The following is a 15,811-nucleotide window of genomic DNA, read 5'->3' on the forward strand; positions in this document are numbered from 1 at the left end:
AAATATATATATAAATATATATATATATATAGTAGTGGTGAAAAAGTAATGAAAAATCATTTTTCTTACTCTTTTTTAATGAACTTGGAACTTGCATCACAAAAATACGATTAGATTATTTTAAAACATAGAAAGTAAAATAAATATATAATTATTTTAAGAAATAATAAATTATACCGTATTAGAAAGTCCTTTTTTGCTAGGTGAGGAAGAGTATTTGCCTAAAACTTTCCTCCATTCAGTTGATTATTTAGTTAAATTGATAAAAATAGATTAAATTAATTCATTTTTTTAAAGAATCGTTTAATTTCTCTTATAAAGATTTTACTGATTAAATATATAGTTTATAATGAATAAATTATTTAAATATATTTTAAGATGTTTTGAGACAATTTTAGACTTTTTGACTGATTGATTTTGATTTTAATATTTCAGCTATTAAGATAGTGAAGATAATTGATGCTAAAGAATGAATTATTTTTTAATGGGCTGAGTGTACTTATTTATTGACGAGATATCTGTGAATTATATGGGAAAACAACTTGCATTTTGTAAAATATTTTAGAGTTTAGGAAAGAAATTGTGATGGAAACTTTTATTTTCGGCAATCAATAATAAACAAATCTTGGAGAAAGGTGGTTATATAAAAAAGAATCATAAATAATGAATGTAAAATAACGAGGTTCATAGTCATTTTGAGGAAAAATTAATATATATTATCGTATTCACAATTCAATTTTAATATCTTTTCACGTGATTTTGAATATGCATGCTTAGGATTCCTCCTGTGAAAAATAACATATTCTGCGTTTAATAAAATTTTTATGCACAATTTATACACATGTGTATTACCCAAAGAAGATATGTTTTAATAATAGCGGGAAAGATGTTTGTAAATAAATTACAAGTTGATTTTATTTATGAACAGTAATAATTATTTGTAATTCGTGATCTTTAAATGGAAATATAGGTTTTAAGTTAAAGTTTCGTAACACTTAAAAATATTTTATATGCGTAGGAAAGTTCTTGGTTTTCGAAATCATTGCACAGTTAGAAGAAGAATAAAAAAGATACAATTCACTGCTCAATTAGTCTAATTCACAATATAACTCTCATCTGAAAGTGCTAGTATAAAGCAAGCGAAAACTAGGGGAAAAGTATGGTCAAAACTATCAGAACATGGTAAATGCTGTCGTGTTTCTGGTCCTATGGAAGCTCCGAGAGGTGAGTGCATGTCACCAAAATATTTGATAACAATTTCAGTAAAAGTGACAATAAATTATTGTTTGATAATATATGTTAAAATTTGTTATATGTGGTCCTGATATCTTATCACGATGCCTTATCATGACACTTTTGAGTAATCATAGTAACCATTTATTAGGTTAAATTTGCATTCCAGTTTTGCATTTTTTGCTAAATGTTATACTAAATAAGAGCTATAATTTTGAAAATTAGAATTTATGTTAAGCCATTATTATATCAAAGTAGAAATTATTAAATGAGTGGTTTAAATACCATATATTTAGGTTTATTAATCATAAATTCTGTTTTTTTTTTATTAAGTTTGAAATGTTATTACCATGCCGTATGAGAAGTTTACTACAAACTAAATAGATTTTAATACTTAATAGATTTTAATTGGCTTAAAAACTTACATACTTTCTTTTGGCTATCTGTATTTTTCAGCAAAGCTGTTATTTGTCTATCAGACAATGTCAAATTATAGCAGTCATTTTTTGTCATTTAATTTATTTTTGTAGTTTAGATAAATTTCATCTTTAATTGCAAAAACTACTTTAATATCTCCTTAACTTTATTCCTTAATTGATTGTGACTAAAAATATTTTATCTCATTTCAGAGCAATTTTTTTCAAGAAGAGCTTCGTAGCTGAATAGCGTGAAATAATTGAATAATTGAAAGCATACAATAATTTATTTATGCAAAACTATGTAAGAATGTGTACTTCTAACTATTATACTTTGAATGCATTCTTTATCAACTATTTACCACACTCTTAAAATATGAAGAAAAAATAGTACTAATTTAAAAAACATTCCGTTTCAGTAATTGATTGAACAATTTTTGAAATTTAATTTTCCTTATTAATAAGAGAGTAAAAAAATGCTGGAATTAGAAATCGGACACACTTCTCACACAGCTGTTGCCAGAACTTGCTGCTTGTCAACAAAATAAATAAGCGTCTAGACATGACTGTTCCTCGCATAAATTTGTCTAGCCATTGAAGTGTTTAATAAAAAAAAAGACAAAAGAAAAAACATTCTATAATGTTCGTTTCTTTTCAAAACATTATATCAGAAATAATAAAGCATTTGTCCCAGAGGAAGCAGCCTAAATTTTGTTCTTAATTAAGACTTTCATATCCAGTGAGTTTTTTTTTGGAGATTGGCATTGAACTGAGACTTTTTATGCATGTAATATATGAAAATTCATAATTCTAACAAAAAAGGGTGGCATTCCTTTGTGTTAAATCATGATTTTTATTCTGCTTATTTTTTAAGAGTATATATATATATATATATATATATATCATGTNTATATATATAAATATATATATAGAATATGTAGAACAATTCATAAATTTAATAAAACCGAAATAAATGGTATTTAAACCATTTATTTGGTAGTTTTTTCCGTTCATATGGTACCGCTCTACCGGAAATTTTGGTTTTAAAAATTATGGTACCTGTTACCACACTATTAGTGTAAAATTTAAAATTGAAAAGTAAATTAAACCAAACAAATGACTTTTATGCCATGCTCAAAGTTACAATGACAAATTTATAAATTACCACATATTGCCACGTTTGCTAAATATTATCACATATAATAAAACCATATTTCATTAATAATTTTACTAAAATCATTACGAAAGCATTATGGTAAAAATTACGAAACATTTTGGTGTTTTCATAAAGAAAAGGCAAACACGGAAAATATTATAATATTATTGTAGTTTTAACCATATTTTTTTATGATTTTTAAAGTAAAGGAATGGTTATACTCTGATCTGAAATGAAATAGATAATATAATATAATTACTTCAAAATTAATCAAAATATTCAAAAAAAAAATTTAGATACATTTCAAATCAAGTCTCATATTTAGTAAGGGTAACAGGACTCACTTTAAGTGAAATTAAGATTCCAAAATGTCTCAAAATTTTCAAATATGTATGAAAGTATTTTAATTAGAAACTTTTTATTTATCGGTAAACTAATTTAAATATATTCTATGTAGATTATCTTGAACTGACTTTAAAATTAATAACATCACTAAAATCAATTGTCATCAATTTGTAATCCAAGTATTCATATCCTTGTTTTGTATTTAGTTTGATTTTATAAGTAAAAAAAATATCTCTTTTGTTTGAAATTCAGCATTTGCTACACTTTTAATACCTGTTGCCTTTAGATATAGTATTTCCGAAACTTAAATTAATTATGCAAATATTCAAAACGAATGAGAGAAACGCAATTTGTTTAGACGATATCGGGTATTTATCGCAGTTGTCTTTTGAGAATTATTTATGCATCAGTGTCAAAAACGATTGTGAATAATTAGTTATGCAGCATAGTATTCGAACAGCTGTTGCGACTACTTACTCTTTTCCGTTATAGTACACATAAGTCTAGACTGAATTGAGAACCGCGTAATTATGTCTAGACTGTTAGTATTGAATTAAAACGTACAACTTTTCTGAATGTTCAAAACTGTTTAAAACCTCGTATTTAGAGAAAGGGTCTAGAATCATTATTCAATGTTGTTATAATTATTTTCGGCATGGTATGCTCGTTATTAACTTGAGTGTTTAACGATCATTTTCATTCGCTATTTTGTAAAAAAAGTATAAATATATTAAATTCGCTGAAGAAATTATTTATTTTGTCTGTGGGAAAACTTCTACTGCTTTTGAACATGCAATGCATTAATCATTCGTATTTATTAGAAGAGTTTAAACAGGGGGGAGGCAATTCTAATTGCAAACATTATTAGTAAATAAAGAAAAAACATTGAAAAGTAATATATTTTAATGTTATTCTAAGTACACTGCGAAAAAAGTATGGACCAAACTAAAATAGAAACATAAAAATTTATATCTAATCGTACTGCTATTCTTGATACTAAATATACGAAATCAATTTGAAATTAAAAATATGTAAACAGGTTAATGTATAAATGAATAATTTCATATAAATTGTTAGTTTTATTTAAACTACTTTCATGAAATTTTTCTATGTTATTTCGAAAAAATTGTTTGAAGAAATTTGGTAGACGTAGGGTAAATTAAATTATATGCTTGCTGCATATATTTCGCATTTTTTAAATGTAATAAACTATTTTAAATTTTAAGCCGTAAATCATGCACAGTACTTGCTCAACTTTTTTAAAAGTGCGTCCTTTAAAGCAAATTTAATTTACATTGAATTCAATGATACTACGAATGTAATATAATTAATTTGTATTATTAAAGCAGAAATTCATTTTCTTAATTCTTTCTAACGTTATTCTTTAAATTTTAAAGATGTTAATAAGATACAATTGAAATATTTTATGCTAATTTTTTCAAAGGAAGAAACTATTTCAATTATCAAACCATAAACACTTAATTTATTTGTTCAATTTTCCCTAAAAATATGTTTTTAAATTCATAATAATTAAATTTGTATTCAATGCAATATTACTACGAATGTAGCATACACTGAAGGAGATTATGAAAGAGATATAATTAAAATTACATTAATTTAAATACATATATTTTAATTATATTTCTTAAAATATTTTTTATGTTGTTCCTTAAAACTTGTGAGACGTGGAAAGGCCACGTAGACAGTATTTAAAACTGCAGTTTTAACTTGAATTTTTTAATTATTTTAATTATTATTTCAATTTTCAAACATTAATCAATGTATAATAATTGTATACTTTCCTAAAGGCACGCTGCAAACTTATAAAAATAATTAAATTATATTTATTGCAATATTCTTACGACTTCAATTACTTACTAGATATTATTACTATTATTTTCAATAAAACATTTCTAATATTTCTTTTTGCCAATATTTTTTCTCTGTTAGCATTTTAGCAGTCGGTAGTTTGAATAAGTCGGTATCAAATAATATTAAAAAGCTATAAAGCTATAGCTTGCTTAAAATCTATTGTTTGTAGTTTGGTATTTTCTAACGAGAGACATTTAAATTTTTAAATCACAAATTATACATTGCTTTGGTTCAGTATTTTAAAAGTAAGCTCTAAATATAATTAAATTTATATACATTTCAATATTCCTTTTAACTAAATATACTAAACTAATATTATTGAAGCAATAATTTTTGAATTATATATTAATTGAATTATTTGTTTTAAATATTTTATATGTTCTTTTCTAAAATTTTAAAACACTGGCAGTATAAAGTAGTAAATATTAATTTATTTTCTCACTAAAAGAGCAACAGCTATTGTTTGCATATTTTAAGCAGAGTAAATATTTTATTAATTAAACATTGAATTGGTCAAAAATTAAATTATTTCCTATACATTTGAAAATATTAATTTTAAATAATCCTTATTACTTACTACTTAAAATCTAATTATTTTTAAGTTTTATTTTTTTTAAATATAAGCCATTACATATATGTTCATTTCATAAAGGCCGTACTTAAACATATAAAATTATTAAATTTATATTTAAGGTTGCTACATTTTCCTAATTCTTTTTATAAATATTGAGGGCATTAGTAATTTTAATTGAAAAGTATTAAATGATATGCGTACTAAAGTAGAATCAGGTTAACGGAAGAAATTACTTAAGTTAATAAACCATAAATCTTGTGTAATATTTGCTCGGTTAACTTCGTTCTTAAACTTACAAGAATATTTAAACTTTGAATCAATGCTGCGACTATAATATACTAATTTTTAAACCATATATATTTTATAATACTTGTTCAGTTTTCTAAGTCTCAGTTCTTAAATTTTAAAGAATAATTAAACTTCTTTTCTAAACTGGGATCATAATAAACTAATTTATAAACGTAAACCATACATAATGTGTAGTATTTATTTAGTTTTCTAAGACTTCATTCTTAAACTTATAAGAATAATTCAATATTTTTTGTAGACTATGACTATAATATGCTAATTAATAAACTATAAATCTTATATATTATTTGTCCCGTTCTCTAAAACTCTTAACGTTCTTAAACTTTAAAAAAAAATTCAACCTTCTTCCTAGACTGCGACTATAATATATTAGTTTATAAACCATAAATTTTACATAATATTTGATCGGTTTCTTAAAACTTCGTTTTCAAACTTACAAAAATAATTAAACTTTCAATCATACATACTAAAATGATATTCTTAAATGACGTTATTTATTACTCTTATATTGCACTGGACGTTATCCATTAATCTTTCATAATTGCCAGATAACGCTTCTTTTTACCCTCAAGATGCTGAATGGTCTTGGGAGATTTTTTTTCCTTTCTTCCTGAGGAGTAGATAAAAAGCAGCGTTGTCTTTGGCAGCAGTTTGATGGAGCACGATGATGAAGAATGGCATACCAGAAATGCGTCATGCCACCACGACACTTCCTAGTGGCATCTTAGCAATTCCCTCAAATCGCTATCATTGCCAGAGCTGCCACTAGCGAAAGTCGAGGCAGCTTCTTCCTACGCTTCTCAAGATAATACACCTTCCTTTCTGGGTCTTCATTTCTTATCGTTGCGTCGATAGATACAGCATCTTCTTATTTCCAGTTAATTTCCAAAGCTTTCTTTCATCCAAAGGATATCATTTTTCTTATCTTCAAGGATATCTTTCAGGGAGATCTCGAAGATTATGGTTATTAGAGAAGTAGATGTAGATTTTTTCCAAATAAATTTCTTGTAATTGAGACAATTGTAACTTTAAAATCTTGAAATATTTTCAATACATTATACATTTTTTCAAATCAAAGTTTTTTTTTTAACTATATTATTACCTGTTGAGTTTTTAGAAAAATAAACAGTAATATTGATTCGTTGATTTATTGAGTTTGAGTTTTTAGAACTTTTCAATCATCATAAGAAAAAAAAAACAACAGAAAATAGTTGTGTTAGGATTGGTGCCATTTCTTATGTGGATGCCAGATAAATCATAATTTTATAAGTTGGGAAAATCATGTTATAGCTGTCATTATCTTTACTTCTTACTTTTTAAATTTAGGATTATGTTTTAATCATTTGTTTATTTGACATAGAGAAGAAAATCTGCACTCAAAATCAGTAGAGATGTTTATAATGTGGAAGTAGTTAGTAGTAGTATAATGAAATTGCTATTTTTTCATACATATTCATGCATGTTACGTTTCTTAGATAAATTAACAACAATATTGATCAATAAATTTCAATTTGGGAATTTTTCTAACACATTTAAAATAACCTATAAAACTACTCTGTTTCAATTAGTAACATATTTTTAAGGGTTGTAGAATATAAAAATAAGATTGTTCATAATTTTATAAATCTGAATAAATAATGTTATGGCTCTTAATATATTTTATGTTCTTTTTTTAAAAAGTAAATTTCATGATTTGATTTTAAATCTTTGCTAGGTTAACTTACGAAAGAGAAGAAAATCAAAAATTTTAAATCAGTATTCATGTGTTTATTTAAAGACATAACAATAAAAGTTTCAAAAATTAAAAGGGATATAAAATGTAAATAAAGATTTCTTAAAAATGGCTAATAAAAAGCGAATAACTCAATTTACAATTAACTACAACCAAATCATTCGCTATTAATCTCGTATATTAAAAACATTAAACGGATTTCTCAAGTTAAAAAAAATAACAATTCTAAAAATAATTTTTTGGGAAACATCTCTCATCTTTTTGAATAGCGTGAAGTAATTAGTAAAGCCTTTACAGTNAACATCTATACTTTTGAAATTTTAAAGAGAATAAGGAAAATTATAAATAATTAAATTATATTTTAAATATTTAAAAAATTCAGAAAGAAATTAAAAAACCGGAAAATAAAATAATGAAAAAATATAATCTTGTCGTCAGTTCCCACGATTATGTACGCAGAAAACAATGCTTTCTAATACTGTATTAATAAAGCGAATTCAAATTATATAAATACAATAATGTGTGACGCTCCTAAAAATTGAAAAAAAAATAAAACATATTAAGTAAAAAAAAAAATAAATTTACAGTGTTTCTGGCTCTATCGGAACACTAAACATCTCGATAATTTTTTTGGAAGCGCTTTGGTAATGATTTTGGAAAGATTAACCATAAAATACTATATTATAATATGTGATGCAATTTGATAAAATTCAGTAATTTTATCACGACACTTTAGAGCATGGCATAAATACCATTTATTCGGTTAAATTTATTTTTCAGTTTTACCATTTTTACTAAATCTGCTGTAAAAAAACCATAATTTTAAAAACCAGAATTGCATATTAACCATTACCATATGCACAAAAAATTATCAAATTAATGGTTAAAATATTGTATTTGTTGTTTTTTATTAGAAAAGTCATCATCATATTGTATGTTTATATTCCCCAGAATTGTTTTTCCTTAGTAGAATCTTACCTTGCACGTTCTTCTGTTATATTCCTTAATTATAATATTCGATTAAATTTTATACATTGTATTAGATATTTTTCGCTTGGAGAATAACTTTTGATCTCTAGTAGAGGTTTAAAAAAATTGTAAATAATTCATTGAATTATGACTTTTATTACAAAACCTATGTTTATACAGCTAATGAGATTTAAGAAAAATATATAAATAAAATCCTTCTATTATACCCCTCAATAATAATGCAAGATATTACACGGCGTTGTAAATATTTGCTCAGTGAGGCCCAATTAGGATGCTTAGTAGAGGTATAAGAAAGAAAGATAAAAAATCCTTTTTAAACCCACTATAATAAAAGTTAAGTACTCTATTCAGTTTTGCACGTTCAAGTAAATTATTTATCTTGTAAGAACCAGTCCAGATGCTTAGCGAATGTCCAATACAGTAAGTATTTACTTCTAGATAAAAACCTAAGACTTACATTTTTAAGAGCATCAACTAATTTTGCACTTACTAGTTCCCTGTAAGAATCCGTTCGAATGGTAAGAGAGTAAAAAAGGAAGATAATTAAAATTAATGGAAACCATATGGTACAAAGAATTAACAAAAATATTAAAAAAAAAAGAACCTATGCCTCTTAAGTGTAATTTTTTAAAAAATTTTTTTATATAAACTATTTAATGACGTTCTTTAGCTCGGTTTTAAAGCAAGATTAATATAAAATATGACTCTTATGGAGTTCCGTATCAAGTTGGAAGTTAAGATTATCATATGGGATTTTTTGTGTCCATAATGTTTGCAATATCTAAAATTAATTTCGCATAGTTTGAACTCTTCTTTGGGAGAAATGAAAATATGACAAAATAATTATGTTTATTTTTTAGAAATTAATCAAATCAGCATTTCATTCGAGGCAAAAATTAACAACGACTATAATTGTACAAGTTCTAAGTTTATATTATTAGAAAATATTATTTTTGCGGACTATAATTTTTGCAGCAGTGTTAAAATAACTTTCCATATTTTTGTTAATATTTGCATAAATTTACATGGTTTTAGTTATCTATAATTTGACATTTAGAGCTCTTCTCATGTGGATATCAAAAATTAAATATTAAAACTATCCCGTATTCTTATAATTTAATTAATATCAACCTTAGATTAAGGTCTGAGTAAAACAATATTTTTCAGTTGCATAAACTCATGAATTATTATAAAATAGGATAAAAATGAGTTTTCATGCTGACTGATTATCGTAATTATATATTATTTAGTACTAATCTATTTTTGCAAATTTATATTTACTACTTCTTTATATTTACTCGGTTTGTTAAGTTAAGATTGTTTAGGAATTATAAGAAAATGATCCAAAAAAGATTTTTCGTTCGCGGGCATTGTAATTATATAATATTTACTTCAAATATAATTTTACATGCCCAATTAAAAGTTGCATAAGTACAAACAACTTGAACATTGCTCTACCAAATTGTAAAAAAGTACTTTCTAAAACATTAACAATAAATTAGTACAGATCAAACAAATTGCTTAAAATTCATAACACTTTACTGTACATAATTTGCAAAATATTATTTCACACTTTGTAAAACAGAAAGTACTATTTAAAAACAATACAAACAGATTATATTTATTAAATGCATGCAATCAGCTAAAACTGTAAAATCACTTAATTAATTTGGTTAAGAAGTGTTGCAATTTAAATTAATAAATTTTTTTTTGAAAATATGAAAATTAAAAATATCAGTGCAAAAAACTAGAAACTGCTAATAGTCAAATTAGTTTTATCAGAAAGAGTTCGTCATTTGTAGATATATTGTGCTGTTTTTTTACAATTAAACTTAACCACAAATTCATACTTTCATTAATTCTGACTTTCATAATTTTAGCATTTTGTTTGGCGCTTTATTTTCAAGAATTTTTTTTTACATTCTTTTCTAGCAAATTTTATTTAATAAGTTTCATAAAAATGTGTAAATTTTATTACAATAATTAATTAAACAGAACTTGATCCTTAATTAGATATTTATAATTGAAATAAAATTTCCGTAATAATTTGCTAAAAAACTTATTTCAAATACTCTGAAGATTTAAAGACCTGTAGGCCATTTTAAAATAATTAAATGGAGTGGAATGGAAAAAAAAATACTATTTTTTATTACTTTTAATTTAGTTTTCTGCAAATTGTTATTTCTCAATTTGCAATAATTGAGTGTATAATACCTTAAGCAAAAAAATAACTTTATGGAAATTCAATGTTAGAAAATGTGACACGGAAATTGTTTTTAAAAAAGCATCTTTGCTATTTGATACCACTAATGCTCTCATTAAAATGTGAGCTTTTAAGGTATCGGTAGTTACAAATCTAACTAATTTCGCTTTGGGACATTCCTCTGCTGTAAATTATCTCATTTTGAAATGAATAATTATTTTCAACTTTAATACTACTTCTGAAATGGGTCTAATATTTCTGAATAATTAAATTTTATATTACTCACAGTAAATAAAAATGCAAAAAATAAAATTTACGCTTTAAACAATTATTTGACTAATAATTATTAATTGCTGTACGTTATTATTGTCTGGAGTTTGAAACATTTTACTTTAACTATTATTGTTCACGTTTTAGCTGATTGCAGCATTTTAAATAAGGTTAATTGTTTTCATTTATTACTGTTGAATAAAAAGATAAAATGAGTCAATGAATATAAAGTTTGCGAGAAACAAAACATTGTGAAAAACGCAGTAATTAGAAATAAATACGGCATTCAAATAAGAAAAAAAATCCATAAAATAACCAATAATACATTAATAATAAATAAATATTTATTTCTTAGTCAAATTTAATAGATTATATTACCTAATACACAGCAAACAATTCCGGATCAAATTCTGGTAAAATGTACCGTCACTCTGGGTGCATTTACCATAAAATTAATTTTACAGTAAAATCCATTTTTAACATTAAATTTTATACCATACATTTTACAATATTAATTATTTAACAATTGGGATTCAGTTATTTTACAATAAATGTTACTGCACGAGTAATCTGATTTTTTATTTCGTAACATTTTTCAGTAAAAAAGGATTTCATAATAAAAATAACTTGATCCGGAATTTTTGCTGTGTGAAATAAATAATAGTTTGATACAAATTGTTTTTATATAAATTGATTTTATATAAATTGATTTTACATAAATTGATTTCATATAAATTGATTTTATATAAATTGATTTATATAAATTATAGTTTGCTGAATAATTTATTTCCATAAAGATATTTCGTATCCAATTACAAAATAATAACAATTTTAATAATATTCCAAATGACAAATTAGTTCATTATTTTAGCAGCAAGATACATATGAATTCCTTTCTATCAAATTTTAAAAATTATTACTTTAATCTATTTCTTTTTGTTTTTAATACTCTATTAGATAATGATTCATTACATTTTACTTCTTAATTTTTAAACAATTTCTTGTTTACACTTAACAAACAAACAGAGAAGCAAGGAGAAATTCAAAAAAAATATTTTGAAACTTACCACGTCTATAATTTGCTGTAGGGTAAGGCCGAAACTGAGCAGGAGAGGTTCTGATTCGTTGGCTACGGGTCGTTCGAGGACGTTATAATCATTAAGTAGTTTATTAAGTAATCTTTTCTCATGTGGACCCTGCTCCGATTCTGAAATGTAAAAAAAATATATATAAATATATTATAATAAAAAATAATAATTAAAATTTTGTAAAATATAATTTGAATAGATATAAAAACTTAATGAAATATTATGCAATTTGATTTTTGATAAATATAAATGCAACCACGAAAAATTGACGCAAAAATAGTTATTGCAAATCCAGTTATTTAAATAAAATAAAAACAAAGTTTAAATTGACAGTTTTGTTTTTCTAATAAATATAACTGCCATGTGGTGGTTAATTAGATATATTACTAAGTTTTTAATTATATAAATAGTCTTGAAATTGTCTTCAGGTTAAGTAATATTATTTTTACAGATAGGAAAATTATGAGTTATATGATTAAAAATTTCAAGTTATTTTATACGCGTTTTTGTATTAAAAGCATTAAAACTTTATTTATGAAGTTGGAACAGTACATAACTTATAGTCTTGTTTAAAATTCCTTTTGATAATTTTTGAAGAAATGAAACATCAAAATTTCAGCATACACTTCTACAATTCTAGTTTCGATCATCCTCTCTGTTTTTTATTATCTATGGCTCAAATTGTAAATTATTACCTTGTGCTTTAGGTATTTCTCCAGTAAAATGTCCTATTGTACTTCTATATTAGTCATAAGAACCTTTAGATAACAAACCAAAAGAAATTTGTTGCTGTAAAGTGTTAAACATGATATTACACAGGTATGATTCAATATTTATGAAGACAAATTGGTGTAATTTATATTTACCCTTTTCATTTCCTTCTTAGTTTATTTTCATAATTTTTTAAATCTTATTTACAACATAAATAAATAGTAACTAGAATTCGAATGAATCCTATTTATTTTGAAATGAGGTTTAAAGGAATATCGATAAATGAAATAAGATGATTAAATCGATGAAACAAGATCACTTGTATGATTAAAGATAAGTTTGGGCTCACTGTTGGAGGTCCGAGCCAGCAGAACTTTAGTTCGAGCCAATCCGAGCTTATTAAACCTAATTACCTAATAAATTACTTGAGAGCTCCTTTTTTCCTTTTCTTTTTTTATTTCAGAATATTTTTCCTCATTTAAGTTTATCAGTACAGCCTTTCACTCTTGAATAAATTAGATTCAATGAATACCAATTCTATTAGAAGGCATTTTTACAGAAGGGAAGTAAAGTATGCAAGGAGCTTTGCCTCTGCACACTTTCACTCTCCAATCCCCGAGAAAATTTCGATTCGCAAACATTCTTGATGCGTTGAATACCTTGCATTGAATATTACTCTTTACTGTCTTACTAAATAGAGCATAACTTACTGAGTCATTTGAAAGCTATAAGTTCGCCCTACTAACTGCATTTGCAACACAGAACGATGTCCAAAGCCTGGTATAGTTCAGACTGAAGCTTTAAGATGACTAAAATAAAAATTTAACACATAAAATCAAACTGTTAAGCCACACAAAGCTAAAGAACCTCAAAAGTCGCTGATAGCTGTAAATTTTTATACCAATTAATTCACATTTCTAATGACTGAATCAGGGATTTCTTTAAAAGTAGTTGAAAAAATTAAGAAAATTTTATCATAAATCTTAGCCTAACCGAAATCCTTTTACAGTTACCCGTGTCCGTCTCGAATTCAGGCTGAGTCCGTCTCATCTCTAATGTATATATGTATACGAACGAAGCTATACGAATGAATAATGTTTGTGTGTATACGATATGTAAGTATATTTCATTAAACTAATAAGGATTTTACATTTGGAAGAAAAAGACAAAAAGACAAGAGGAAGACAAGAAAAAGTTCAGTAGAAAACAAGATAAATGTTTAAAATCATTACAAAACTGATGATTACTATGGCATTAAAACTGCCATATCACAAATATCTATCTATCACAAATATCTGTGTATCTATCACAATCATCTATCTTTTAATCACAAATACCAATTGCTATTATATGTTAAAATTTCCACAATATTTTCTGTTTTAAGAAAATTTCTGATTGTTTCTCCTGAAAGTAAAGGAGAACGGGTAAAATTTTTAATAATAAATAATTGAATAAAACTTTATTTTCATGTATTTCTTCATGAACTCATAACCTAATCAATAAAACTCAAGAGGATGTGAAGGAAACTTATCTAGACATTATCCGAAAATTGATTCTGTTCTGCAATTTAGGATTTGTGCTTGTTTTCCTGTAATTAATACGCTATGCAAGTGTTATGAGATCTTTTATATTCAGCGAGTAATTATTTTGTTTATACCCTGGATTTTTCTTATGCAAAGTTTTAAGAAAACAACAAAAATTTGTCTAAACAATACTCTGGTTTAAAGAGTTCCGTAAATGTATAGCCCATTTTCCGGTGATTTATGCAATATTAGAGTCAATAATCGATATCACCTGCTGTTTTCAGGTAAGTTTTATTCGATGCGATAAAATGCATTTGAGTTGAAAGCAGGGGCAAAAGATTTGCTGAAAGGAACTTCTTAAGATAAAGACTATTGGAAATGCATTTACGAAAATTAAATTTTTATATTTCAGAATTCCAGAATTTATTTAAAATGTACTTTAAGTTTTAGTTACACACATTTATAAATATTTCCCTACATATTTATTGTTTACACTACATTAATAATTTGTTAATTGTAATTGTACACTACTTGAAATTTCTCGGAAACAACGGTTAAAAACCAATTTATTTAAATATTATTTTAACATATTCAAACAAATCAGTAAAATAATCCTAAATAAGGTGATATTCAAATTGTAAACTTAGAGGAAATCCGTCTATTAACTGCTTTCATCTAATAGGATTGAACAACTAGAATTTTATCGTACTGACCCACCTAATGAAACTACGTAGCTCCTTGCAGCTAGGGGTATGTTAGAGCCGAGGGTGCTAATCTGCCAATCTCATTAATGGCAGAACCGGTGTTGACGCCACAACATTTCATCAATTCCCTTCAAAACATAAAAAGTTTGCAGAATTGCACTCACCAATTTGTGACCCTGGACTGATAGAATATGATACTCTCTTTCACGCATTGATGGAAACACCACAAAACTGCTTGAAATGAAAAATCCTACTATTTCTCATTTCTTACGAGAGGTGAAACAACTAGATAAGCAAATTAATCACATTCCATGGTTTATGGTTAGATAGAAAACGGCTCAATCACAACCTAACGAAAAGCGTTTTGCTAATACCCAGCTAAATTTCTCTTTCTTCTGCCAAATTTCTTAAGTAAAGGTAAAGAAAATGCTCTTTGCCGCAAACTTAATGTTAATTTGATGAACAGACTGCTGCTTGTTGTTTGGAATAAAAGTTCCAACAGTGTAAATAAAAAAAAAGTTTGTGCAATGATTATACTGCGCATTTATTATAAAGCAATGTATAGAATACCAACTCAGATAAGTTATAAAACAATGTTTCAAATCTCAATCATTCTAAAGCGACAACATGAGGAAATATATATATATATATATATATATATATATTCAACAATATAAATAAATAC

General features: G+C 25.3%; 1 protein-coding gene across 8 annotated transcripts in view; it reads right to left on the reverse strand.

The window, feature by feature from the left end:
• LOC107447394 (neuronal acetylcholine receptor subunit alpha-7-like) overlaps positions 1-15,811 on the reverse strand; it is a 375,836-nt gene that overhangs the window by 161,751 nt on the left and 198,274 nt on the right. For all 8 annotated transcript variants that reach the window (XM_071178635.1, XM_071178634.1, XM_043041458.2 and 5 more), the window contains exon 2: positions 12,168-12,307. In XM_071178635.1, coding sequence (XP_071034736.1) covers positions 12,168-12,307 — 140 coding nt within the window. The remainder of the gene's footprint in view (positions 1-12,167; positions 12,308-15,811) is intronic.

The sequence above is a fragment of the Parasteatoda tepidariorum genome, chromosome 3 (genome assembly GCF_043381705.1).
Source record: "Parasteatoda tepidariorum isolate YZ-2023 chromosome 3, CAS_Ptep_4.0, whole genome shotgun sequence".
Lineage (NCBI taxonomy): Eukaryota > Metazoa > Arthropoda > Arachnida > Araneae > Theridiidae > Parasteatoda > Parasteatoda tepidariorum.